This window comes from Gekko japonicus, unplaced genomic scaffold (genome assembly GCF_001447785.1).
Source record: "Gekko japonicus isolate JY-2015 unplaced genomic scaffold, Gekko_japonicus_V1.1 scaffold308, whole genome shotgun sequence".
Classification (NCBI taxonomy): domain Eukaryota; kingdom Metazoa; phylum Chordata; class Lepidosauria; order Squamata; family Gekkonidae; genus Gekko; species Gekko japonicus.
In genome coordinates, this window is record NW_015164673.1 from 918,524 (window position 1) to 946,444 (window position 27,921).

At 44.0% G+C, this 27,921-nt stretch overlaps 1 protein-coding gene across 1 annotated transcript; it reads left to right on the forward strand.

Annotated features, from left to right (window-relative positions):
- Positions 1–275: 275 nt before the first annotated feature.
- Positions 276–27,816, forward strand: FGL1 (fibrinogen like 1). The gene is made up of 7 exons (XM_015409243.1): positions 276–326; positions 1,035–1,215; positions 5,949–6,108; positions 9,010–9,107; positions 11,869–11,957; positions 14,620–14,807; positions 27,213–27,816. The coding sequence occupies exons 1-7, from the start codon at positions 276–278 to the stop codon at positions 27,370–27,372; spliced, it is 927 nt and encodes a 308-aa protein (XP_015264729.1). The 3' UTR covers positions 27,373–27,816.
- Positions 27,817–27,921: the final 105 nt, after the last annotated feature.

Consider the following 27,921-nt stretch of genomic DNA (forward strand, 5'->3'; position numbering starts at 1 on the left):
CCCCTTCTCTCTTTGCTCCCCCCCCCCGGGAAGGGAAGGGGAGGCTTTTGAAGATGCCGTCCCCTCTTTTGCTTCCCCTTCTGACATCACTTCCAGTGATGTCAGGGGGCGTTCCATATGCTAATGAGCTATTATGCTAATAGCCTAGTAGCTCATTAGCATCCCATATGCTAATGAGCTCCTGCAGCTTTTTTTCTACAAAAAGACCCCTGCTTAAAATGAATGCTTTCCTAACGGTTTTAGACCCACCAGTACTTAATACTGGTAGAGTTAAGATGCATATATCTTTTACACCATGCCAGAAGTGCAGAATTGCTTTCCTTGAGGTACTACTGGAGTGTCTTGGATATGGAGTTTGCTACGCCTGAGCTTCATATTTCTTGCTCAACTGAGAAGAAAGTTTCCTTTTGGAGCAAGAACACACACACACAAACCCTGTTCTATACAGCATCCCAAGTTATGTGCTACCAGGGCCAGCTCTCCAGAGAAGTGTTCTGACATGGTTGCCAAGGGTGACAGATTTGGGAGGAGTACCAATGTCCTACCTGCCCTCCACTGCATCACCTTTTCTTCCCATCTGGGCCCTAGAGCAGCTAATCCACCTTGCCCTCCTCATTCCCCCAGGCAAGCCGTGCACATACTATAAAGCTTGCCTGAACTCCTGTGGGAGTCTGGGAAAACTTATAGGGCATGCCTGGCTTGCCATTCTGTTTTTAAAGATGTTTGTGTGAGTACTAAAGCAAGTAGGATTAGCCGTTCCAGGTACCAAGGGGGGAAGGGAGGGGCAGGCCTCAAGTGGCACTGTGAATGGAGCTAAAATTGGCTGCTATGTTTAAAAAGATAACTGATGAGCACCCATGAACACCTATTAATAGACTGCTAATAATGGAATTTATTCCTTGCTTACAAAGGGTTCATGGAACTGCATGTGAAATGTTTTCTAGTAATGGGTGAGGGATTTGCACAAGATTTAGCAGTTCACTAATGCTCATGGTAGCTGTATTTTTTTTTAACCCTAATAAATGTTTTGACAGACCCTAGAAAGTTGTTTCCAAGAGCAGTTGCGGCTCCAGGCCCAAGTGAGACTTCTGGAGCACAGCGTGAAGGAGCAACAGGCAAAAATTGTGGAGCTTCTAATGATGAAGGACATAGAACAAAGAGTACAAGGCGATGAAGACAATGTCATCAGTCTGGGAGAAGAGAAAGAGTATAAAGGTTAGAGCAGAATCTTACCTTTACCTTTTCTTATACCAACAAGATAACCACACAGGAGGGTTAGAAAACCACCTATTATTTCTAAATATTATCACACAACAACAAATAAATTTGCACAAAAAAAAAGTTGTGTGTTTGATCCTGAATGTATCCAAGAATAGGCCTTTCAGCCTGCCCACTTCTACTGAAATGGTACCTCTGCATAGCCTTTGCAGTCTGTACAAATAAGACTTTGTTGCATTAATTGGTTTGGTTTATAGTTAGTAAAATGGGTTTTCCAGTCCAAATATACTGCTCTTGGCTCATCAGTGGTCTCTGTATTATTTATTTAGTTAGTTCTATTTCTATCCTGCCCTTCCTATAAAGCGGGCTCAGGGCAGGTTACAACATCAATATAAAACAATAAAATCATGATTGAAACTATAAACTTCACCCTTAAAATGATGGCGCTCAGACTACATCACAACTATTACAACTATGGTGCCCTGGTGTTAGACAATTAGAAGCAGAAAGGGCTAAATTCCACAAGGGATTCCAGATTGTAAGTACTCTACCTTGGGTAGGCCAAAGGTGGTTATCATTCTGTGTCCTCGAAAACTGACGACCATGATTGATGGTACAGATGGTTACAGAGTAGTAGCAGGATGGTAACAGGAGGGGCCAGATGATATTTGCCATCTGCTGTCTCACCCAAAAGCCTGGTGGAAGAGCTACTCACACTTAGTAGGGACTAATTCCATTGAACTCAATAGGACATACTAATGGATGGATGGATGGATGGATGGATGGATGGATGGATGGATGGATGGATGGATGATTTATTGCAGTCAAAAACCAGGTCAGAAGTTCATGCTATGCCCTCTATGATACATAAAATGTCACATAAATTACATTAAAATGAGAAAATATAATACATTACATTAATACAGAATACAAGAAGTTGTAGCATCTGCACAAAATCTGGCCACCTTATCCATGGTCCAAGGCTCATGTTCCAAGAGGATTGACCTGGGATTTTTTGAAGAATAGGAATAATAAAATCATGTCTCAGATCACAATTAATAGGTAATACAATAGAACATGCCCAACAACTTACTTCTGAATAAACAGGTTTAGAATTTGTGTTGTAGATTGGTGCTCTCCTATGAGAATTTGCCCACTGTCATGCTACATGCTATCTTATAATCAGCATTTCAGGTTTAAAAATCATGCAATACAGTCCAAGCCTTGAAAACCCTCTGTTCAGTTACTGGGAAGGAAGATTAAATATTACAATTAAGTATTTTGATTATTTATTTAAGAATATGTGTCACATGAGAAAAAACTATTTTAAAAAATCACAAGAACATCAAAACCACAAGCAGCTCTGGAACAATTTAATTTCAGTTTTCAGAATGACAAAACTGCAAAATCCAAACCCTTCAAAATAACCTTAATTTCAGAAGGCCCTCTGAAAAGAAACGGCCTTGCATAACTTCCAGAATCTGCAGAGGGAGACTGCCTCATGTACCTGTTCTGGAAGGCTGTCCAAAAGAGTCCATTTTACCACAAACAAAGCAGACAGTGTTATGGAGGAGGACCAGACCCATCTATACAAAGGCACTAAAAGGAGCAACTGCTCAGAGGACTTGAGGACATTTTGCCAGGTCAACTTACCGGGCCAGCAGGGGTCTCCTAACATCCTTCTGGGAGACCAGAAGTAATGTTGGGCATATTTGGGCTTACTTCTGGGTTCAGGCCTACTTTCGATTTGGGGTGACACTCTGGTTTTTGGGTAAATTCTATGGTTTTGGGGTAAACTCTATGGTAAATTAGGCTCCAAACCATAGAGTTTTACACAAAAAACAAAGTATCACTCCCAAGTGGAAGTAGGCCTGAAACTGGAAGTAGGCCCAAAATGGTCAGTTGGGTGTGGGATTTCCCCCACTACCACTGGGGAGCTGGCAACCCATACCAAATAGGAGCAGAATGCAGGTCCATAGACTTTTATATTGTGTTCCCCCAGCCAAAGGATCAGAAACTTGTCATATGCAAATATAACAATATAGTAGGGCTGCCAGGTCCCTCGGGAAGTTTCCCCACTCAAAGGGTCCCCAATCCACCCAGTCCGGAAAAGGCCAGCGGGGGAACCTCGCCCCCAATATGCCCGGTTTGGGTCGACGAGCCCAGTGCAATGATATCATCACGTGGGGCACGTCGCCGGCTGATGCTCTAGCAATCAGCCTGAAAACTTTATGGTACCATAAAGTTTCCAGGCTGATTGCTAGAGTGTCATCCGGAGACATGCCCAACGTGATGATGTCACTTCCGGGTGATGTCATCGTGGCGTGTGCACACTTTTTGTGCACTCAAATGTCCCAGCCAGGGACCAACTCTCTCCCGCTTTTAAATGTAAGTCACTTGGCAAACCCTACAATATACTTGTGAAATGTCAGCTAAGTTGGATCTTTTGACTGTCAACTAGTAAAACTTCCTCCGATGGAGAAAGGTTTTTCAGTGTTGAATGAAATCTTTCTCTGTTAAAGGAAGACTTGGCAGAAGGGACTAATAGGATCAAACTTAGTGGAAGGGAGTCATAAGATCCAGCCCTATATATTCAGTGGTGCCTACCAGATTCCTCCGGGAAGATTGTACTTTGGGATTCAGGCACCAGCCCTACTCTGTTCCATGTCCTCAGGATCTATTATTTACAGACATATTGTCTGAACACAGAGTCCTACCAGTAATAGCTACTAGCTTTTAATACTGTCATATGCGGTAGGTCTACCATGCCTGCACTGAAATAGATCATATATTTTTAAGATGCTGATCCAGCAGTGCTGGACAGGGAAAGGAGATGGATTAATTTTTAGAATTAGAGTTTTAAAAATGTGAATAAGGGGTCTGGCATAAGAAATTACAAATAAAGGGGAAAAGGGTTTTGTATAAGTATGTTTGTAGTAAGCGTAAATGCTAGTAAAGGCTGAGTCAGCCATAACAGTGGAAAAGCACTTGCGGGTAAAATATATAACTAGGAATAAGTTAAATACAGTTTCCAACAGTTTATAATTTATTTATTTAACCAGAAAAAAAGTTACTTTGCATTTTGAGTTTTTCCAGAGACAGTTCAGCCGGGGACTTATTGTGGCAGAAGACTATTCAAAACAGTGGATGTTAATTTAGCTTCATTAGTGCCATATCTCTGGGTGACCAAAAAGTCAAAACAGACTCAGAGAATCAAATGCCATTTTCTATTGGTGAAGGATCTGCTTTTTCTGTGGTTAGCAGAGACATAGGGTAGACACTAGATAATAAAAGTGGCAAGACTGCAAATCTCAAGACTATTCAAAACAGTGGATGTTAATTTAGCTTCATTAGTGCCATATCTCTGGGTGACCAAAAAGTCAAAACCGACTCAGAGAATCAAATGCCATTTTCTATTAGTGAAGGATTTGCTTTTTCTGGATAATAAAAGTGGCAAGACTGCAAATCTCTGAGAGTATTTTTAGGCTATACTGTTTTCTGAGGAACTGAATTCCTAACTACCTCATGGGAACCAGGTATCCCTGCTTCCTGGCTTCCATATCACATTGCAAAACTTGACATTATGTTAAACATGTAGCTGCCACTTAATCGGAAGGTGCATGTCTAGCACTTTCTCTGTAGTGGACTCATATATGATGTTCTCAGTTTCTTTGCCCCAATTTTAATTATATTAGCTTCTGCTGGTACAGAAATGCATGGATATAGGCTCTGGGTTCTAGTAGATGTTGTGGAAGGGGATTGAGACACAGAGCTTCCAGTTTCAGGTGCAGCTACACTTTTTGTGTAACATATAATTTGCCTTCAGTGGGAAAGTTTACAAAGCTTAGCACAGTCCTTTATTGGATTGCATAGTTGCCCTCAACATAGAGAGCAGAGCAGTGTCAACATGAGACACTGCATATCAGAGGCACAGGCCCGTGGTACAGTACATGCCTCTCATGTAGAAGGGCCCAGTTTCAATTACTGGCATGTCCACTTGAAGCATCTCAGGTAACAGGTACTGGGAAAGACTTCTCTGCCAAGGAACTGCTGCTAGTCAGAACAGACAATACTGAGCTAAATGGACTGGTGGCTTGAATCAGTATAAGACAGCTTCATGTTTTTATAGTGGTGTACCCCTGAGCTACTAGTGTTGCTAAAAACACCAGCCAGCTGTAGTGATTAATATCTCTTAATTTGAGATCCATCAATCTAAACCAGTACACCATCCATATATGAAATCCCACTTAGGGGCTCAATAGACCTTCAGTTGGTTAGTGCTTGCCTGGAATTGCCAAAACTAAGGAATGGCCAGGCACTTGGAAGGAAGAAGAAGAAGAGGAGGAGACTGGATTTATACCCCACCCTTCACTACCCAAGGGAGTCTCAGAGCGGCTTACAAACTCCTTTCCCTTCCCCTCCCCACAACAGACACCCTGTGAGGTAGGTGGGGCTGAGAGAGCTCTGACAGAAACTGCTCTTTTTCCAGAACAGCTGTGCTAGAACTATGGCTTGCCCAAGGTCATGCAGCAGGTGCAAGTGGAGGAGTGGGGAATCAAACCCGGTTCTCCCAGATTAGAGTCCACACACTTAACCACTAGACCAAACTGGCTCAATATATGTTGAGTGGGTTGCATTTGGCTTGAATGGGACACGTCATTTAGATTTGTGGAACTTACACAGCCCTTAAATGAATTATTTGGAATGAATGATATGTTGGGATCCTGCAGATTGTGCTGAGATCTATAATGCTGGATACATACAGAGTGGATTTTACAAGATGAAACCTCTCCGGAGCCCCAGTGGATTCCTTGCCTACTGTGATATGTCAGGAGGAGGAGGATGGACTGTTTTTCAGAGGCGATCCGATGGGAGTCAAAATTTTGATAGGTAAGTGCTGAACTTAAAAATTAGCTGCCATGGTAATGGTAAATGGGTGATGGGAACAGTGAGCTGTATATATTGCAGTCATTATTCCAGATGGTAAAAAGTGCAACAGTTTCTTGCTTTAGTGGGAATGCTGAGTTCAGCTGTGGTTCTGATTCATATATACTGTATAGGCTGTTACTCCCCCACCACCACCCAGAAACACATGGGCACAGTATGAACTCTGGCAGTTTCCATAAGTCAAATTGACTCCAAAAGGAAATGACAAACCTGCACTGGTTGAGAGGTATGATTTATTTATTTTTTTCCACATTGTCCTTTGCATTAACTTTCAGATGTTACACATCTCAAAGCATTCTGTTTTTGAGGAGGAGGCAGGCCCGTAGCTAACGTGGGGGCCGTGGGGCCCGGCCTCCTCGCATTTCTTCTGGGCCTCCTCCCTCCCGGGCTGTCCCTGAAGTGCCTCAACTCGTCACCTGCATGCCACTTTGCACCACTTAAATCTTCTTCGCACTGCAAAGACCCAGAGTGGAAGACAGCCACACCTTTTTTTAACCGGGGGGAGGGTGGGTAATTTATGCAGGATGTCAAAAGCGGGAGGGGGGAGAGAAGCAGCCTTCTGCAGAGCCGGGGGTGCCACGGCATGAAATTGACCAGTGTGCTGAAACTGACTCGAAACCTCAAAGTCCCTCACAAAACAAATACAACAAGGTTTTCTGGGAAAGGAAAGGGAAATTGGAAGGGCTGAACCAGAAAATACGGGGGGGGGGGACTAATTTAAAAAGCACTTTCCTGGGTGTCAGGCAGCTTGAGTAGACCTGGGTAAGACTGCTCAGGTCAGGGTTCCTGCAGAAACGGGACCAAGTCAAAGGCAGAAAGGGAAAGAAGTTTTTTTAAATGGAGGAAAGCCAAGAGGAAGGAAAAGGTAGCAGAAATGAAGGGACCGAAATGAAGGTGTTGAGGAAAGGGGACATCTCAGAAAGGGGGTCGCCAAAAGAAAAGACAAGTGTTTGGAGTGGCCAAGAGAGTGCGTGGCCTGCCACCGCCGCTGAAGAATTACCTATATTGATGTAGCCGTACTTGCTAGCTATCCTGTTGGCTTCGGGGAGCCTGCCACTTATCCTCACCGCCCAGTGGTTGGTGTACACGTGAGTCCTGCAGCTGCTGGGCATTACCCCCCCCCCACTTGCTCTGAAACTTTTGATTAAATTAGCTGCCAGCCCCCCCATGGCCCCCTCCCAAAAAAGTCTCTAGCTACGGGGCTGGGAGGAGGGAACTAGGAGTTTCCTTTGAGTTTTTCTCCAGGCCAGTTTGGCACAGGATCCTGGAGGTTTTTTGCCATCTTCTGGGAATGGAGCAGGGGGTCATGGGGTGTGTGGGAGGGAAGGTAGTTGTGAATTTCCTGCTTTGTGCAGGGGGTTGGACCAGATGACCCTGGAGGTCCCTTCCAACTCTATGATACTATTCTATGGTTGGAGTCTGAATAATGACACCAAGAGGAGAGCAAGTGTGTATTCACTCACACTGGCATGGGGGCTCAATGTGGCCTCTTGGGCCTTGAGATTCTAAAGGAGTTTATACTAGGCAACAGTGTTCCCTCTAAGCTGAGTTAGTGTGAACTAGCTCACAGTTTTTTAGCCTCAACTCACACATTTTTATCTTAGCTCAGGAAGGATGGCTCCAGGGCAAACTAATTTATGCAGTAGCCAAATTGCTTGCTCACAACTTTCATGCCAGTAGCTCTCAAAGTAGAATTTTTGCTCACAAGACTCCACAGCTTAGCGGGAACCTTGCTAGGCAAGCCTGCATATGCCAGCTCTTTAAGAAAGCGAAGCAGCAGTTTTGACCCCATCAAATGTTTTGACCCCCACCTGGTTTGTAAAGCACCATAATGGTTAGGAGACGGCATAAAATTTTAAGAGCAAACCTGCCTGCACACTTACAATTTAACAAGCCTGCATGTGCCAGCTCTTTATGAAAGCGAAGCAGCAGTTTTGGCCCCCATCAAATGATTGACCTGGTTTGTAAACCACCATAATTGTTAGGAGACGGCATAAAATTTTGAAAGCAAACCTGCCTGCACACTTACAATTTAATTAGTGTAAAACAAGACAGTGAGGAAAGGAAGGGAAATCAAAGGGAAGGAAGGTTGTTTAGGGAAAGTAAGGGTAAATAGATGAGTCACAATTAGTGTAAAACAAGACAGTGAGGAAAGGAAGGGAAATCAAAGGGGGGAAGGAAGGCTAGTTGGGGAAAGTAAGGGTAAATAGATGAGTCACAGGGGGCCAAGCCCCACTTGGCAGATGGAGATCCATGTTCAGATCCCACAAGTGCCTCTCTTTTTGCCTTCCTGCAGCTTAAAGCTCCTTGGGGAAGGGAGCATTTCTGAATGGGAAAGGGGCATGGGAAAATGGTGCGAGTGGAAAAGTTAGCCTCCCATTACTCAGCTCTGCACTGCTGATCCATATCAGCATTCGTATGCTTTTTGCAGCTCGTCTACATATCTGGGGATCTGAGCCTTTATCTCCAGGCATTTGAATGTGAAAACAGAGGATGAGGTTCATATGTCTGGTGGGAAGAGATACCAGTGCCAGTAAGCATGTTGTATGGGAGGGAGTAACAGAGGTGTCCTAAGCAGAACGCGACCCTTTCTAAATCCATTGGAGTCAGTGGGCTTAGAAAGGTGTCATTCTGCTTAGGATTTCAAAAACCAAAAGCAAGTCCCAAATATATCAGTGTCTTCTTTCCACTAGAGAATTCTGGGAACAGACTTGTTCCAAGGGCTTAGTACCAGGAAAGTGTTTTTAGAACTGTATCCTCTGGGACTTAAAAGGGTTCATTTAAAGATAAGCTGCTAATTTCCTTTGAACGACACAAGTCAGTAGGTTTACATTTTATTTTCAGGGACTGGGCTGAGTATGAACAAGGTTTTGGTGATTTTGCTTCTCCAGAGGGTGAATACTGGCTCGGAAATAAAAATCTTCACTATCTGACGTCTCAGGGTAAGATCTGGACATTCTCAGTCAGAAAGCAAAGGTCAATAAGCTGATTTCTCCACAGACTCATTTCAGCTCATGAGACCACGTCATACTTAGCCCATAGTGATCAATAGCGGTTGTGTTTGGTTTTTGTCCAGACAACCTGAATGAGGACCTCTTTTTTCTTGAGGGGTTGCTTGCCTGGTTCCCTATGAAAGACAGTTTGTCACTGTAGTTCCCTGTCGTGGTTGCAACTGTGTTAATATCCTGCATCGACATCTTGTGATTCCTGTCCAGACAAATGTGGTGGTGAATCGTCAATGGCAGTATCTGACAGCACATGTGGAAAGACACCCCCATCCCCTTTTAATTGTTTTCTTGGAGCAGGTCATACGCACCTCTGAACTACATACCCATACAGCAAATGTCAGTACAATAGATAACCACCGTGATTAAATATGCATTTAGGCAGAGGTGCATATTGCTATCTCATATTTTGAAAAAAGAAGAAAAGATGAAAACCTCTTCCTTGAATGGCAAGGTTAGAGAAAGGCCAGGTAGACAGGAATGTTGTGCTGCCCCAGCCAGCTACGCTTTAAACCGCAAGGAGAGCGGAGCACACTGTCTTTTTCACCATGAGCCAGAGAACTGAGTTAGATTCCACCAGTTGTGCAGCTTCAATGTAAGTAGAACACTTCTGAATGCATGTGAAACTGAATAAAATGATTTAATTCTACTTGACCCTGGCTCGTGCGTTGAATCACGTCCAGAAGGCGTTTGTTGACAAAGCGTCAGACGGAACAAATGTAGTACAGGAGATTCATACAAGTACTGCTGAGACAGAAGCCGAGACAGTGTGATTAGAGATTGGTCATAAAAATGATGGGAACCTCTCCTAACTAGAGGAGAAAATAGCACCTTGATGGATGACACCAGTTATGCTGTGCTACATTTGTACTTGATATTAAATAAATCGTGTTAAAATGAAGTCTGGATATAGAGACCAACACACGAATGGGACAATTGTTATTTGGATTGTAATGCCTGAATGAATCAAGCATTATAATACCAGAGAAAACTTTTGGATAGATTGTCGTAGAGTTTATGTGTTACTTTAAGTTATGAATTTGTCTGGAAAGATCCTACTGTTTATTCAGTCAGCTGAAGACAGTTTGAAAAAAATAACTTTCACCTCTGGGACTCAGGTTTGGCGGGTTACGTATTTTATATGTTTCAGAAATCTGCAAAACCTGTTTGACCAGAGTGAAACAGAAGGGTACAAAATACACAGGTACACCATGAGCAACAAAGCATCTTACAGAACACTTTCATCTCTTAAAAAATAATTCTCAGTCTCAAATTTTCACTCTAATCAGGCAGAGGCATAATTTTGGAAAACCCAGCAAAAAATTCAGTCATGTATAGGTGAACTTTTCTTTCAACTGCCTACTAATCCCATTGCTGGTACGTGTTAATATAGTTGCTATGGAAATTGCAGCCAAATGTGGTAGACGTTTTACACCGTAGCTATAATCATATGTTAAAAATCACAGCCATGCAAATCCAATATTTTTCTGGATTTACACCAGAACAAATCTCATCAGGTTTTTGACTCCTCAAAAACACCAAGAAGGAGCTACATTTTCTGAAGAGCAGGACCCTGGAAGTGCTCATGGGGGTTGGGAAATTGCACCCCCTCCATGGTCCCTTTCACCCTTGTGGCTCATGCTTCACTTTCCCTCCTTCCCACTGGCTCCTTCCTCCACTGTGACTCAGTTCCACATCCTTCCTCCCTTCACCTTTTACTGGAGGTGGTGGCTGCTGTCATAATATCAGGCGCCATATTGGATTACTAACTACATATAAAGTACTGGGTTCGCTGCATGGAGGACTTGTACTACGGCATGCGGATGGACGCGTTTATTAGTACCTTACAACAGAAAAGAGAAAATACCAGCCATAGGCCAACTATATACAATCCCGCAGACCACCCCCCAAGTCCCATTGGTGGGTTTAAACTTCCCGCCTATGTTGCCATTGGTGCCTGTGGGAGGATTCAGGATCCTAGTCCCTATTGTCCTTGCTGAGCCAAGCTCAGGTATATCTTGCCGTCACCTAGTGGTGGGCAACAGACATAACACTACAGCAGCCCAAACTCCAGATGGGGGGTTTTGTGCCAGAAAACTCTGATTTGTAAACTTGAGGGTTCTCCTGGGTTTATAGCCTCCTAATTTGTATTTTTAAAAAAATATATAGGCCTTGGCTATATAATTAGGCATATTCCACTAACAGAACCTGCACACATTTTTGTTTGGTTTGGTGATGCAATAGCCTTATTTCAAGGACATGGGGGGCACTTCACACAGGACGGGTCTACCTACATACAAGTCGTCTAAGCAGACCCAACATCCTTAAGTTAGAGAAACATATTGGTATGACCCAGCTGGTAAGTATATTATTAGAGCCAACAACATATTGCTTTATTAGGGAATCTCTGCTGTAATGTTCCAAAACAATTACCAAGTCATGGGAATATAGAAAAGAAAACTTCTAATATACTCTTAAATAAAGCCAGTATTAACATGTCAGTGTGTAATCCATATTTGATGCCTCAAGATGATTCTAATCAGTGGGAAATCAAGCTTTAGATAGTGGCCCTATAAGCAAGGCTCAGTACACCACACAGGACTCCTTTAATGCTTGTAGTGAATTGAACAGAAGCTCATTTGGCCCTCCTTTTCCTGTATATGGACAATCTACTCACAATCTGTTGTTGTCATTCTAGGAAATTATACATTAAAAATAGATATGTCTGATTTTATGGGAGAACAGCGCTTTGCACAATATGAAAACTTCCGAATTGGGAATGAACAGGTAATAATAAACACTTGCATTAACTGGCATGTGAGATTTTCTAATATAAATTAGGTTTCAAAGTACCATAGGGGAAAAAATGATTCTATCATTGCCACAGAGACTATGAAGATACGTAGTTCAGAGGCCATAGTGTTGGACTTGGCTTCAGATCCCTAGCTTTCATATGAAGCTCACCCTGGGTCAGTCACTTCCTACCAGCCTAATAGATTTCTAGGGCTGGCTCAAGAGATTCAGTCACCCAAAATGAGAACATGAAGAACCCTGACACTGAGTCAGACCATTTGTCTAGCAAGGTCAGTATTGTCTACTCTGACTGGCAGCAGGTCTCCAGAGTCCCAGGGCTCTGCCCTCTTAACTCCCTCATTATGTACTACTTAATCCTTTTAACTGATGTCAGAGATTGAACCTGGGATCTTTTGAATGCTAATAAGGTGCTCTACCAGTGAACTACAAACCCTCCCCTTCCTTGGAAAGAGCAGGGAAGTCATACTGGCAGTACAGATGAGGGTATCCTGCTGTCCATGCCACCACCACTTGGCTTCAGGACAGGCAATAAAAGGGTTAGCAAGGATAAGAGCAGGGGTCATTTCCTGCAGGAGCGCATAGGAGCAGAGCTCCGGCAGTAAAGAGCCCAGGGGGCGGGCACATGCAACAAGCCCCACCCCCTGCTCCCAGAAGCCCTCAGTCAGAGCAAGAGCAGCCAGGTAAGTTGCAGAGCCCCCCCAGCCCCCTGGTCCAAAACAGTCCAGTGGCACCTTTAAGACCAAGTTTTATTCAGGTACAAGCTCTCCCTCCTCTGCAAGGACAGATCTGCACCCCCCCCCCCCAATAGCTAGCAATCCAAAACAGTCCAGTGGAGCCTGAGCGGTGGGTGTTGCCTTCTGACACACTTCCAGTGATGTCAGGGGGTGTGGCATATGCAAATAAGTTATGCTAATGAGCTCCTGCACTTCTGGATAAGAGACTCTCCCTCCCTCCATGCCACCCCTACACTGGAGCCCTAGACCACAGCAGTGGCAGCACCCCTCATCAGTGCCAGTTTTACCCAGGGCCAGAACAAGCTAGGGATGGAGGCTCTGCATTTTAAAAAAGCCTCCACCTTTATCCTGCTCATAACCCTTCTTGTCACCTTCCTTTCTCCCCAGCCATAACTGAAGACGAACTCTGCACTCTTCGGAAAGCACTACCTTGTCTCCAGCCATCAGGGTGGAGCAGAGCTTTATAAAGGCAGCAGAGTCCCTCTCTGTTTATGGCTAGAGTAGGGTGGAGGAAGGAGCAAGAGCAGCTACTGGGAGCAACCAGGCCAAAAGAAGGAAGGTTTGTGGGCTGCAGCAGTGAGGGAAATTGGCAGAAATCACAACCCCCATTTACGATAACTTAATGGGAGATATTTTCTTAACTACAGGGTTGGATACAAGCCATTGTCACTTGATCTTAGCCAAAAGGCCGAGAAGCGATACAAGCCATTGTCTTTATGGCTTGTTCTAAGCCATTCTGGGGATCTAATGGAGGGATGTGCAGCTCAAAAAAAATTGCCCTCCCCCCCCGGCCCTGGATATCGATATCAGTATTCCTGGATTCCTAATATTGATTTGGTATTTGGATTGGGGGGGGGGGGTTTGGCAGGGGAGGGCTGTGGGGGGGGTTGGCAGGGGAGGGATTCTGATATTTTTCTGCTCCATTATTCCCTATGGGGAACATTTCAGGAGGACCAGAGGGGCTGTTTTTAAAGCTACTGGCACCAAAATTGTGCTCGTCCTTTAAATAAACCCCAAATTTCAAATGATTGGACCAAGCGATCCAGTTCTACAAGCACCTGAATGAGGTGCTCCCAACCATCCTTCATTGTTTTCTATAGGAAAACATGTTTTTAAAAATGTAAAACTCAAGAATCACCACAACATACAACCCATGAATCACTGCCAATATACAATCTGAGAATCCACTGCAAAAAGCAAACCTGACATCAATAAAAACAATTTAAAAGGGCAATATCTAAGAGAAATCAACCCGGCAAGCCAATGCCATGCCTGGGAAGACACAGACACTCTGAAAAAGAAATTTCTGGGATTTTTCAGAGCCTTCAAATGGTGGCTCCCAATACTCACATTAATCCTGAATATTTCTGGGATTTTTCAGGACCCATTTACCAGTATCCCAGAAAATCTCAAATCCCATTTGGAGACCTGAATGAATAATAAAAAAGGTATTTTTCAGATATATATTCACCTTGGTTATATTTGAGCACACATACCTAATCCTGTGTTGGAAGGGTGGGATATAAATATTTTAAATTTAAAAAAAAATTCAAACATGATAATGCAAGTTGAGCAGGCTAGATTTTTGAGGCCCATTCAGTGTTGCCAATAATTTGTCATCTGCAGTTGACCATCATAAGGTAAAGAAGGATATTCATTAGATTCTCTTATTGGACGCCACTATGTAAAAAAAAAATGCTGCTATCATTCCTTCTTCTCCTGTATACTATCTCTGTGTTGTTCTTATGACCATAGCCGATTGAATGGAATTGTATGAGGTGCTTGTATTTGTCAGTGTTTCTGGATAGGTAGTGAGTATTGTTTTCCTTTTCAAATACACCTCTTGAATGTTGAGATGATACAGATGTGTGATTCTCTACCCCCCTCCAATTTGCCTCTAGAGTTCCTACATGATGACTTGTGGACAATACTCTGGAACAGCTGGTGACTCCTTCACTGGGGGTTTTCACCCTGAAGTGAAATGGTGGGCAAACCACCAAGGAATGAAATTCAGTACCAAAGACAGAGATAATGACAAGTATGAAAAGAATTGTGCTGAAGAAGACAATGCTGGCTGGTGGTTTAACAGGTTTGATATCTTTCCCTTCTTTTGTATTTGAAATATTTGACTGTGACTTTGACTCAAAATGCCTTTGTACTAAGGCAGTTTTGCTATATCTGGATAGCAGTCCAAGTCCTAAAAACTGCTAGCCCACCTAACATCAGCTATGATACTGCATGCAAGTAATCACACATACAACATAGCATAGGCTACAATCCTATGCACACTTACTTGGGAGTATGTCCCATGAACAGATAGAAATTCACTTACGAGTATACATGTTTAAGATCATGCTGTGTGTACTTATGAGCATATTATAGAAAAAGTTATTCCAGCAAAATTAGGTCCCATCACTCTGCTCTAGGATGTGCTGCCAAAAGGTCTTCCATAAAGCAGAGGATTATTTGAATTCCTGGCACTTGACTGCAAAATCATTGTCTACCCCGTGTCAAAAAACAGTGGGTATGACTCTATTACTGTCTCAAGGCATAGGACAAAGGGAAATCAGGGGGCAAGTTTCAGTGGAAGGTACTGCAAGACTGACTTTGCCCCATATGTGCCACCACTACTATCAGATGTGAGATACTTCAGTTTCGATATTTTTCAATATAATTGGGTTATGTTGCACACACCACTGGGAGAAAAGACAATACGTTGTTCCTGTTGACAGTGTTCCGAATCAACTTGAATTCAGCTGAAAGATATATTTGTTGTATTCCATAATTTTTAGTCTCCTTGTTATGCAGCAGCCAGCATATATCTGATTTATTAGCAATCCCGTGGCTCTTCTTTATGAGCCACTTAAGTAGATTATTTGGCATGCATCTTAAAAGTGCTTCGCATTTCCGTATATTCTCCCCCAGCACTGGGGCACAAACTGCACATTACAATGGCATGATCTACTCAGGGTGGTATACAGAGAGCCAGTGTAGTGGTTAAGTGTGTGAACTCTAATCTGGGAGAACTGGGTTTGATTCCCCCACTCCTCCACTTGCACCTGGCTGGATGACCTTGGGCAAGCCGTAGTTCTGTCAGCGCTGTTCTTGAAAAAGAGCAGTTTCTCTCAGAGCTCTCTCAGCCCCACCTACCTCACAGGGCATCTGTTGTGGGGAGGGGAAGGGAGAGGAGTTTGTAAGCCGCTCTGAGACACCTTCGGGTAGTGAAGGGTGGGATATAAATCCAATATCTTCTCTTCTCTTCTACATGGTACTCCCTTCCTCCATTTTATACTCCCTGAGGGCCAAACTACACAATACATTTTGCCCTGTTATGGAGCTGCATGTGGATTATTCCATGCCCACACATCTCCAGAGTGTGGCAGATACCACCCATGAATCCCTTTTGGCTTTGGAAAAGAGCATGGAGGTGAAGACGGGAGCCCCTCCCTCATACTATAGTCCTGAGGTGAATTGTGCCTTTTGCAGGCTTTAAAAACAATATTCTGCACAGCTGTTGAGGGGGAAGTGAGTCAGGTCCAGGGATCCCATGGGAAATTTTCGCTGATGGAGGAGAGATTTGATTGACTTTTCTCCCATTCCAGAGCTCCGACTGCCCCCCAATGCTGTTTCTGGGGGGGGTCCACTGTTGCCCAGGAGCAGCATTTCAGGGAATGTTTTGAAGTGCACTGGAAGGCAAGACAATCCCCCTCTGCTGATGGAAATCTTAGCAGTGACTTAACTGCAGGATCCAGCCCTAGTTTGACAGTCCATTACACCACTACTCTCTTGTTTTCTGTTTCTTTATCTAAAAAATGGCAAGCATGAGGGAGATATTTAAAACACAGTAAGGGGGAGACAGTGCTAACCAATTCCACTCTTTTCCCAAGAGAAAACCAGTGGGGGCAAGAGAAGCCATTTCACATGTGAAAAGCCCCCCCCCCCATTCTGAACGGACTTTAAATTGCTGATGTTTAGTGGTGTGCATTCCAGTATATACAAGCCAAAAAAATAGCGGAGCTGTTTATTCAGCTGAATATACATTCCCAGATTTTTTTCAGCTATCTGATATAGCTGATCCTGAAAAATTCTGAAAATATTCGGGATTATCTGGGAATGCCAGATAGTCGCAGTTTAAAAATGTTCAAAGGGATCACAGTCCCTTTAAAAGCCTTTGGGGTGAAGTAGTAGCTTGGAGAAGGCATTTAAAGGGACCATGAGCACTTGGAATACCTCTGGAGTGAACGTGCAGCTTGCAGAAGGCATTTTAAAGGGACTATGAGGGACACCTTTCCCCCCTCCAATGGAAACAATAGAGGATGGGGTCACCTTCTTTGAGGGCCCATAGAACTGGACAGAATATACATTCCCAGATTTTTTTCAGCTATCTGATATAGCTGATCCTGAAAAATTCTGAAAATATTCGGGATTATCGCAGTTTAAAAATGTTCAAAGGGATCACAGTCCCTTTAAAAGCCTCCACCTCAAACATTGCCCCCAGACACCCCCAGATATATTCCCCATTATAGCCTATTGGGACCATTGACCATAATGGTCCCAATAGGCTATAATGGAGCCGAAAATACTCAGAATTCCTGAAAAATCCAGAATCCAAATACCATAATGCTATTGGAATTCAGGAATGTCAGGAAATAGCAATATTTTCCAGCTCCATTACACCCAAATCCAAAATTGCTACACCCCTACTGACATTTATAGGATGTGTCTGCCACTGTCATATGTGGTTTGCCTCAACACCTAGATTAGATATGACATGTGTATGGTGTGGAAGACAAGTTAGCACTAGGGAGAACAAACTGATCCCCCCCCCCTATTGTTCAGAATGATTCTGCATGTTTTAAGCAAGATCACATGAGTCACACATCATCAATCAGAGAGAATGTTAGGACCAATGGGAATTCTTAATTAAACTACATATATGCATTGACAGTAAGCCATACAAAGATATTTCGATAGCAACTGCCAAGAAAGATGAAAACAAAATGTAATTGGTTTTGAAACAGAGTGACCAACATACTTATGCAATATCTATAAAATATGCATTCTTCTTTGGAAATTAGCTACGTTTTACCATTTTAGAGTAATCTGAAGTCACTGGTAAGGGCTGCCAATCAGAATCAGCTTTAGTGTTTGCTTGAGTCTCCCTGTTTTTGCAGGGAAGTTGCTTAGGCCTGTCCATTACCTAATAACTTGCCAGTCATGTCACTGTTAACTGCAAATGTCATAGAATCAGTCCACATTTTGGTTGATCTGCTGCCAAATTTACTGTGTGAAAGTACAATTCGTTTCAGGTCTGTCATCAGTGCTACAGTGATTAAAAAGAAGAAACAACTTGTGTGGAAATCCTGTTTCCAATGAAGTCAAAATTTCCAGTGACTTCAGGAGGAAATTTGTATATATGTTGTTAGAGACTTTGATAAATGACATTGTTTTCCCATGAAGCATTAGAGAATCACACCCAAGATGTTTTTAGGGTCACAAAATGCAATAATTATTATAGGTTTATTGCTTCCCTATCTGTTTTGTTTGAATTGCTAGTTTAAAGCCAAATATAGGAAAATTAAAATTGCTTGTAATCCAATCCTATGCATGTTTACTAATAAGTGAGCCCTACTTATTCTGAGTAAGTGTACTGACAATGGTAGTCTAACTTTGATTCCATATCCTTTTTGTGCTGAGTGGTTTGTCACCTAGTTGCTTTGAGAACAAAGCAGATGTGTCAGTAGATTATGTTCAGGGCCATAGGTTTGCATATAGATGACTGAACAAACCATAATTGGCTTGATCTGGGAATAAAATTCCTTACACTCATATACTCCCTTCCTTCACTTGCATACTTCACTGCATTTGAAGACGTCTAAGAACCTGCTGTTTGTTTCTTAACTACCTACAACCAGGTTCTTAAATCAGGATTAAACAACAGAAAGCCTAGAAACCTTCAAGGTAGAAAAGAAAATGCAGTTCATTGACAAGTATGATTTGGACGTCACAACAAATTACAGTTTGTTCTAAACCTGGAAGTCTTTGGTCTCAGTGTGGCATGCAAAGAAAAGGGGAGGGAGCGTATGTATGAGCCCGAGGACTTCCTAAATGCCCTCCTGCTGTTCCTTTGCCTCTTCTCTGCTAATAGGAAATGCTGGCACAGCTATGCGAAGGATAGCTGGTGTGCTAGCGCTAGGGCTGGTGTTTGGATAGGGCAAGGGAAAACATCCTCTCCTAACTCTGACACTGATATGTCTTTAGGCCAGCCATCTCAGCACCACAGCTGAGAAACAGAATCGCTGGCAAAACATGCTCCAGAGTAGGGGTGTGTACACTTTTTTTGGTATTTCTTGGGTTTGGGTATACCCAAAAAATATCGGAGGCATTTAAACAGTCCCCCCCTTCTCTAGAGTCAAGACAGTGGCTTAGCTTTGCAAAAGCCATTTAAAAGGAACTTTCCCTTTAAATCGCTTTAGCAAAGCCAAACCACATGAGTTCACCAAGAAGGTGGGTGAACTTGCGCTGCTTCAGCAAGTGAAGCTGAGCCCGAATAAAAGCTGAATACTATTGGCTTTTATTCAGGCTCAGCTAGATCGGTAGCTGAATCAGATTAGAAAATCTGATTTGGCTGGAGAAATGCCTGAAAAATACTGATAAGTTATTTTTTGGGTATTTATTTGGCTTAATATATACCAAGCACACACCCCTACTCCAGAATCAGGCTTAGTGCTGAAACTACGGTGCAGTAATGTGCATGCTAAGGGGAAAAGCTTCTGTAGCTTCTAACTCAAACATTACCATCACAGCATGGTTAGATGGATCAGTTCCTGGTCTAATACAATATAGTCATTTTTGCTCAGTAAGAATGAGACAGCCCTGCACTGCAAATACAAGGCTGTGTGCCTCTTTTAAGAACAGATAGTACTGTCTGATGGTCAATTTGTTCTGCAGCACTAATACATTTTGAAAATGACAGTGTCCACATTTTCCCACTGCTGCTGTTTTTGAAAGCAATTCCTTTTGTCCTGAACAATGCAGCATTGGAACAGTGAAACAGTGTATAAGAGCATATCTATGAACTGCAGGCCAAAGGAAAGCACTGACATTTGAGTCGTGTATGCATAATCAAAGGTGACAAAGCTCCTTGGACTACTTTCTGAAGGGTTGGCCACTTGGGCAAAACTGTGGGTGTTTTTTGTTTTGTTTTTTGCCTTTCATGAAGACATGAGGAGGCCTCCACAGCTAGAGACACACACATGAAGCTGCTTTGTCCCAAGTCATCCCATTGGTCTGTTGAAGTGTGTGTGGTTTATTCTGCCTGGCAGCATCTCTCCAGGGTCTCAGGTCAAAGTCTTTCACACCATCTATGACCTGATCCTTTATATCTAGAGATGCCAGGGATTGAACCTGGGACCTTCTGTATGCAAAGCAGATGCTCTGCCACTGAGCCACAGCCTCTCCCCAAGACTCACCAGGCTGAACTCATCCAACCACCACATATGGGTGGCTTCCTAACCTCCTTTCTGTGCCAGCCACTGGAAAAAAAATGAGGAGTTTCCAAGCAATTAAGCATGGCTGATGTTCAGGCATATGTACAACCTGATCTTATGTCGGTTTTCTCAAAAGATCGTCTCAAGATTCAACTATGAGCAAAGATTGAAAAAAAATATTAAGGGGAAATCTGTTGTCACCTGTTTAACATTTTTTTTGCCACCACACGATTAAGAACCTAGCTGAACCTTTAAGGCTAGCAAATTTATTCTGACATAAGCTTTGGAGCCCACCAGATATCAGAAGTGTTATGTTGGTAGGTATAAGAGGGACATGGTGTGGGGGGGTAAACAATGGGACCAGAGGGCATGGAAAGGCCAGCTTCAGATACCTAGAAATGCCACAGAGGATACCTCTTACATTTCAAAGCTGTTTTGCTCCTCTTTTCACCATTTACCCTCTCTACCAAAACAGTCTTCAGAAATACCTTTCCAAGTTTCACATCTGATCCAGAAGCACCATTACACTTCTGCCAGAGCAAACAACAGGGAATCTCTTGGCAGGTGTGAACTGAGGGTTCCCGTGGTCCTGGCTGAGCCCTCCAGGGTATTGCCTTTGCTGAGGAAGTGGTGTCTTAGTGAAGGTAGGACTTGGTGGAAGAGCTGGATTGCATCACCCACACAGAGCCCTTTCTGTCCCCCTTCAAGCTGCCATCGCTTAACCCTCAGAGGTGTGCATCCCTCATATCCTCCTCATCTGCCTGAGCTGAGCATAGCCCCAGAACCCCCTCCAACTCACTGGGGAGAGGGCTGTCTCTGACAGGGGAAGTTCTACTCCCCCTCCTTAAAGGATCTTCCTGTCCCAGGGATGAGGCATTGCTGGCTAATGGAGAGGGCCATGCCACTGTGGCCCTCTCCATTAGCCAGAGCTGCCGCAGCTGTTGAACCTTGGGCAAGATCTATCCCTTTCTGCCAGTTTCATCCTGAGAAGCCTGACATCCCTGCAGGTCACCATGGCCTGTTTGTCGATGCAGCACTCTGCAGGTCCAGCCAACTAGGGCCTCTGACAGGTTGGATCTCCATCTCCCAGCTGTAGGAAGACACTGCGGAGACTGACCCAGTGGCTGTCAGGTGACAAAGACTTATATATAGCTATAGAGCTACTTACCCTAAATTCAAGGCCTAGGGTTGCCATCCCCCCCAGTGAGGCCGGGGGATCTCCAATTTCAGTGGGCCCAATCCACCACCAGCCACCTGGCCAAAGGGGGAAGGCTCACTCTCGAGCAGCAGCTTCCCACGGGGGGTGCCACTGACACAATGACATCACTGGTAGTGATGTCATCATGCTGGGTCCATTGCACAGCGATGCTCTAGCATTCAGGGGGGGACTCTGTGGTCCCGACGAGGAGCCAGGAGCCCCCCACCTCAGGTAAGGTGAGACCTGGCAATCCTATCAAGGGCCCGCGGTGTCTGATACTTCAGGGCCACACATGAGGTGATGGCAAACTTACCCTCCACCTCTGAAACTAGATAGCCTGGCCCTCACTGCAAGGAATCCTACGAGGAGGGGTGTAGTGAGGGAAATCCGACCCGATCTAATTTACTGCAGCAAGAGCCAGTAAAACAGTACAGTGAGGGAAATGTATCCTGTGCCCTAAGAATCCTTGCACTAAGCAAGCCCCCTTTGTCACTGTATGCTGCATCAGACATAACGAAGGCCATTTTACTAGTACTTAGATGTCCAGGTGATGCATTCAGGTCCCTGAGAGAAATCCTATCCCTCTTTGGAACCTGCTGTCAGCTGAGAGATTCTTTTCACCCTCCCAGCCTCTCTGCCCCAGGGCTGCCGAAAAATACTGACCATGCTATTGTTACATTCCTGCACTGTTGTTGTAGTTCAGCTGACTCATGGCAATTGACTGCAGAAGACACTGTTGTGTTTTCCATATGAAACATCACAGTTTCTTTCTTTCTTTCTTTCTTTCTTTCTTTCTTTCTTTCTTTCTTTCTTTCTTTCTTTCTTTCTTTCTTTCTTTCTTTCTTTCTTTCTTTCACAAAATGAAGCTCTTGTCGCATCCAGGAGAATTTTAAAGTCAGCTTGAGGAGGTGATAAGAGGGCCGTTAGAGCTGCAGAGGGAGGATTTCTGCACAGCCAATTAAAAGGTAGCTCAGAGGATCTAAGCTGCTGGCTGGTGGCCAGTTTGCCTATATTTAACCTGCTGGAGAGATTTCCTAAGAAATACAAATCTGTTCCCTAATAGCTGGGCTGATGGTAATTACTTTTGTTCCGGCATGTTATTGCCAGCAAACACATTCACAAAGTTACTCCAGAGCGACTAACCAAGGAAGTGCACAAACCCACATTCCTGTCATACAGTTTTCCCTGCCTAACCCCCTTGTCCCTAGGCACAATCTTCACAGGTTTAGAAAAGCATTCTCAGATGAAGCTGATTAACAGGCAGGAACTAACGGCATTCAATTGGCAGACAAAGAGGACAGGCAGGTCCTTTGTTCTGAGACGGCTATTCTCAAACCTTGTTGCAGAGAACAAGGAGGGATCAATAGAGGTAATTCTGTAAATGATGGACAAGTTTCTACCCTCGTTATACCTCTGCACAACTGGTAATTGAATCCTGACAAGAGGTTAGGGTCAGCCATCGAGTTCTGAGATGTGGACCACAGCAGCAGACATTCCATATGGAGTTGCCGTGGGACAAGTGTAACTGAGGGGCCATGTACAACTGTTGTGTTTAACGTCAGGGTAAAGCCAGCCCTAGCTGTCTCTGAATGGCCTAGGAATAGTCAAGTGGGGTTGAAGGAAGTGTGCCAAACATAATGGTTTACATCATGGTTCAACAGGAGAAAGCTGCCATTTGGATCTCTGGTTAAATCAAAATACCAAATGACAAATTATTTAATTAAATTATTAATTAAATATATTCTAAAAAGGTAAAGGTAAAGGTTCCCTTGCTCGATCTGTCCTTGCAGAGGAGTTAGAGCTTGTACCTGAATAAAACTTGGTCTTAAAGGTGCCACTGGACTGTTTTGGACCAGGGGGCTGGGGGGGCTCTGCAACTTACCTGGCTGCTTCTTGCTCTGACGGAGGGCTTCTGGGAGCAGGGGGTGGGGCTTGTTGCATGTGCCCGCACCCTGGGCTCTTTACTGTCGGAGCTCTGCTCCTATGCGCTCCTGCAGGAAATGACCCCTGCTCTTATCTTTAAAAAGGTAAAGGTTCCCTTGCTCGAAAGCCAGTCAAGTCCAACTCTAGGGTTGCGTTGCTCATCTCCGTTTCAAAGCCGAAGAGCCAGCACTGTCCGAAGACGTTTCCGTGGTCATGTGGCCGGCATGACTAAACACCAAGGCGCACGGAACGCTGTTACCTTCCCACAGAAACCTATTTATCTACTTGCAATTTCTTGCTTTCGAACTGCTAGGTTGGCAGGAGCTGGGACCAGAGACGGGAGCTCACTCCGTCACGCGGCACACTCGGGTCTCGAACTGCTGAACTACGTCTTAACCACTTGAGCCACCGCAGCTCCTCAAATATATTCTATGTAGTGGCAATTACTGTGCATAAAAGCCATAATCTGCCACATGGCTAGTGCAACATTACCACTGTAGTGGAAAGAGGTAGGAGAAAAGGAGGATCCTCAGCTGGGAGTATGGGGGTATCTGAAGAAGTGAACAGTGGCCCCTGCCACACAGGGGGGAAAAGAACAGCCAAAGTGCGGCTTGTTAGAGCCGCACCCAAAGAGACATGCGGCGGTGGGATCAGACAGATCCCCTGAGCTGCTGCGCAGTTGCTCCCCGGCACAATCAGATGCCGGGGGGGGGAAGCTACGGAAGGGAACACGAGGCGGCCGGCTGCGTATGTGTGCGCATGCGCAGTTCGGCTGGGAGCCTCGATTGCTCCTGACGACGGACGTGCCGGCGATCTCACGGCTGTGCTTGCTGCGGCATTTCAGGTAAGTCCTTCCCTTTTGCAGGTTATTTTTTGCTCCACGTTACTGGCCTGAAGGGATGGATCAGGGACGGGTGCGCGCCGCTTTCCAGATGTTGCAGTTTGATTGCGCCCGTTTGCTGCACCCCCGATCCGTCCCTCTTCCGGGCCAAAACCTCCAGTGTGACCAGGGCCAGTGACTCTTGGAAGCTCATACCTTACCACAAACTTTGTTAGTCTTTAAAGTGCTACTGGATTCTTGCTCCTTTCTACTGGGAGTATGCAGAATGCTTTCATCTGTGCTCCTATCCAGTCAGGGTTCAAAAGCTTACCTCGGGTCCCTGCCACACGGCAGAAAAAAACACAGCCAAAGTGTGGTTATTCAGAGCCACACCAAAAGAGACACGCGGCAGCGGGATCACACAGATCCCCTGAGCCGCCGCACCGTTGCTCCCCAGCACGATCAGATGCCGGGGAGGAAACCACCGATGGGAGACCGAGGCAGTCAGCTGCGCATGCATGCACATGCGCAGTTCGGTGCGGTGGCTCAGGAGATCTATGTGATCCCACTGCCGCATGTCTCTTTTGGTGCGGCTCTAAAAAGCCGCACTTCAGCCGTGCTTTCTCCCCTCCCCTGTGTGGCAGGGGCCAGTGTTACCGGGGAAGATACCTAAACCAACAGCTGATCCATTCCTTTGACGTAGACAAGTTATTGATGTAGACAAGTTACTGCTGTTGTATACCTATCAAGGACAACAAAAGGGGGGTGGACAGTTCAACAGCAGGCAAAACAAATCAGCTAGAAATCCTACAAGGGCCCCGGTCACACGGGCAGGAAACTGCGGGGGAGAAGCGTGGCTGTTTGCCCTGGGGCAAACTACTGCGCAGTTACGCGATCAGACCTCCCGTGGAGGTCCTGTGGAGGTACCGTGGAGGTTCCAACTGGGCGTATGCAGAATGCTTTTCCCTCTTCTCATATCCAGTCAGGGTTCAAAAGCTTACCTTGGCTGCAGAAAATTCTTATGACTCATGACTATTTCAAAGACTCCTTTGGGTCACACAGCTGGCTACTCATTTCTGCAAATGGCAGCAGCACTTTTGAGCTCTCAAACTCCCAACTCTTAGGTCCTTGCTCAATAAAAGCGGAGTCAATTATATACATTTCAGATGGATTGAAATCTTCCATTTGGGATTCGCTGGTAAACCAATTAGATGGAGAGTTAAGATAGCCAACAGCAGGCAAAACAAATAAGCTAGAAATCCTACAAGGTTTGCCAAGAAGCCAAATCAGACATGACAGGGAGAGTTTTGTGAACACAACTTCCAGCGTCATTTTGTTTAACTAGCAGGCCCATAAGTCGAATTGGGAGTAAGGAGAGAAGCAGTTAAAACCTTCTCCCCTGCTGTTTTCAGTCTTCAAATGAAGTACCCATGTCAGTAACTGTGTTTCTGCAGTGGGACATATAATAACTTGATGCGGCATTTTGGATCAGGAAAACACTTCAGAGAGAAGACTGCTTCACCCCGACCTAGCAATCTGAATCTGGTTCCTGAGTTACCTGGTATGTAAAGGTAAAAATATGCTGGAAGCTCTGTTCATGGAATCCCCATCATTGCATCTGGTTTGGCTGAGCGTGTCAGACATGAGATGCTCTTTAATTATTTACATATCAATAAACAGAAGTTTTTTTATTAGGGGGAAAATGGTTTCTGGCCTCTTGATAGACTGGATTGGGATCAGTTTGTCCAGGACAGAAGCTGGTGAAGGCTATGGGTCCTTGGGCTACAACCACCACCACCACCACCACTTCTAATTGCTGAATAAACCACAGGAGCAAGATATTCAGTAATCTGGGTTCACCACATGGTTAGAGGCTACAGATGACTGCCTTTCTAAGCAGTTACGACTCCTGCACGATCTTTTAAAAAGCGGCTACCCTGTGATTACCCAGCATCTGTTTCCACACAAAATCTAGACTGCATCGAGGAGTTTTAACTATGTGCCTTCCTGGAAGGTCTCCCTGCCATTTTGAGAAATATGGTCTTGAATTCCAAGATTCCTTGTAATTGTTTAGTAGCATTGAACTCCATAAATACAGAGGGTTGCAGGTGTAAACTATAACCTCACCACAACACATTGATTTGGAAATTTGGTGTTCAAGATGTTTTCTTTTCTTTTTTTTAAGTACCCATAGGTACACTTTTATTAATTTCTTAAATCTACAACAAACAAATCTACACACTACAAACAGACACTCTACTACACATAACATATATACCAAGAGTACAGTTACATTATATGCTTATATGCAATTACTTAATTAATAAAAACTCTATATCAAATACTTTCCATTCTTCTATCTTCTGTGTTCTCAAGTCCATTGCGCTATTCTTGCCTAGTCTTCTATTACATTTGCATTATACCAATCATAAAACTTTTTCCATGTTTTTTGAAATGTCCACTCTTTACTTAATCTCATTTCCAGTGTCAGTTTATCATTTTCTGCTGTTTCAAAAAGTTTATTCACAAACTCCTGTTTCGTTGGTATCACCATGGTTTTCCAATATTTGGCATATAAGATTCTTGCAGCTGTCGTCATATAAACAGTCAAATACCTATTCTCTTTTTCATAATCCTTTGGAAATATATTCAACAGCAAGACCTCTGGAGTAAATGGAATCCTTGTTCTTAGTATCTTCTCCATCAAACTATGGACCCATTTCCAAAACTTTTTAGTAACATCGCATAGCCACCACATATGGTAAAATGTACCCCTTTTACTCTTACATTTTGGAAATTTGGTGTTCAAGATGTTTTCCAACCTGTCATCTTTAACAAAAATCAGCTAGAAGTTACATGTTGATGTGCTCAGTTGTAGAGTTCATCATCAGCTTGTTCTGATCCGTTCTGAAATACTTGAAGAGTTAGAAAAAGCTTGATATAATTAGATTCTAGCAACAAGCCACATTTGCTATGTATAAATGCCAAAGTTAATAGATAGTTTTGTTCAAATCTAAAGGAAATATTTTCTTTTTCTGCTTTTCTCCTTTCCTCTCCTTCCAGATGTCACTCTGCCAACCTGAATGGCTTGTATTACAATGGACCCTACTCAGCAGCGACAGACAACGGAATCGTGTGGTTTACATGGCATGGGTGGTGGTATTCTCTGAAATCTGTTGCCATGAAAGTGAGGCCATCAGACTTCAGCCCTGACAAGGTTTAAATTTGTGTTCTTGCAGTCTTCCTTTTAAACAAATTGGTCTAAAACATATTGTGACATATGCGTTCCACATTCACCTCTGTATAAATTGGCAATGTTACAGATAATGGCCACAGTCCAACATGATCAGCCTCCATATGGCTGTTTCAGTTCACAGCAACTGCCAAAGAGGAAGGGGGACTTCCCCCCAGCATCTACACAGTATCATTATGCTTTTATACACCTCCCAATGTTCCCCTTGCTTTGCAGCGATAATTCCTAAACCTACCTTGGGATGATCCTTTTGGAGTGATTGCATCCCCAAAGCACGTTTGCACCAGTGTGGATGGGAAGGCGCAGATTTTTTTCCCCCAGTCCCACCAAACACTGGCATCATTTTCCTTGCCTCAGTCCCCCTGTAGCTACCACTCCCCCCATGCTAGCAGAGTGGGGTTTTTTTGATGGGGGGCTTTTAAAAATGTTTGTTGACGTATTGCTATAGCATTATAACACGGTAGCTTTGTCATACTATAGCGATATGTCAATTGACATATCGCTATAGTATGACAAAGC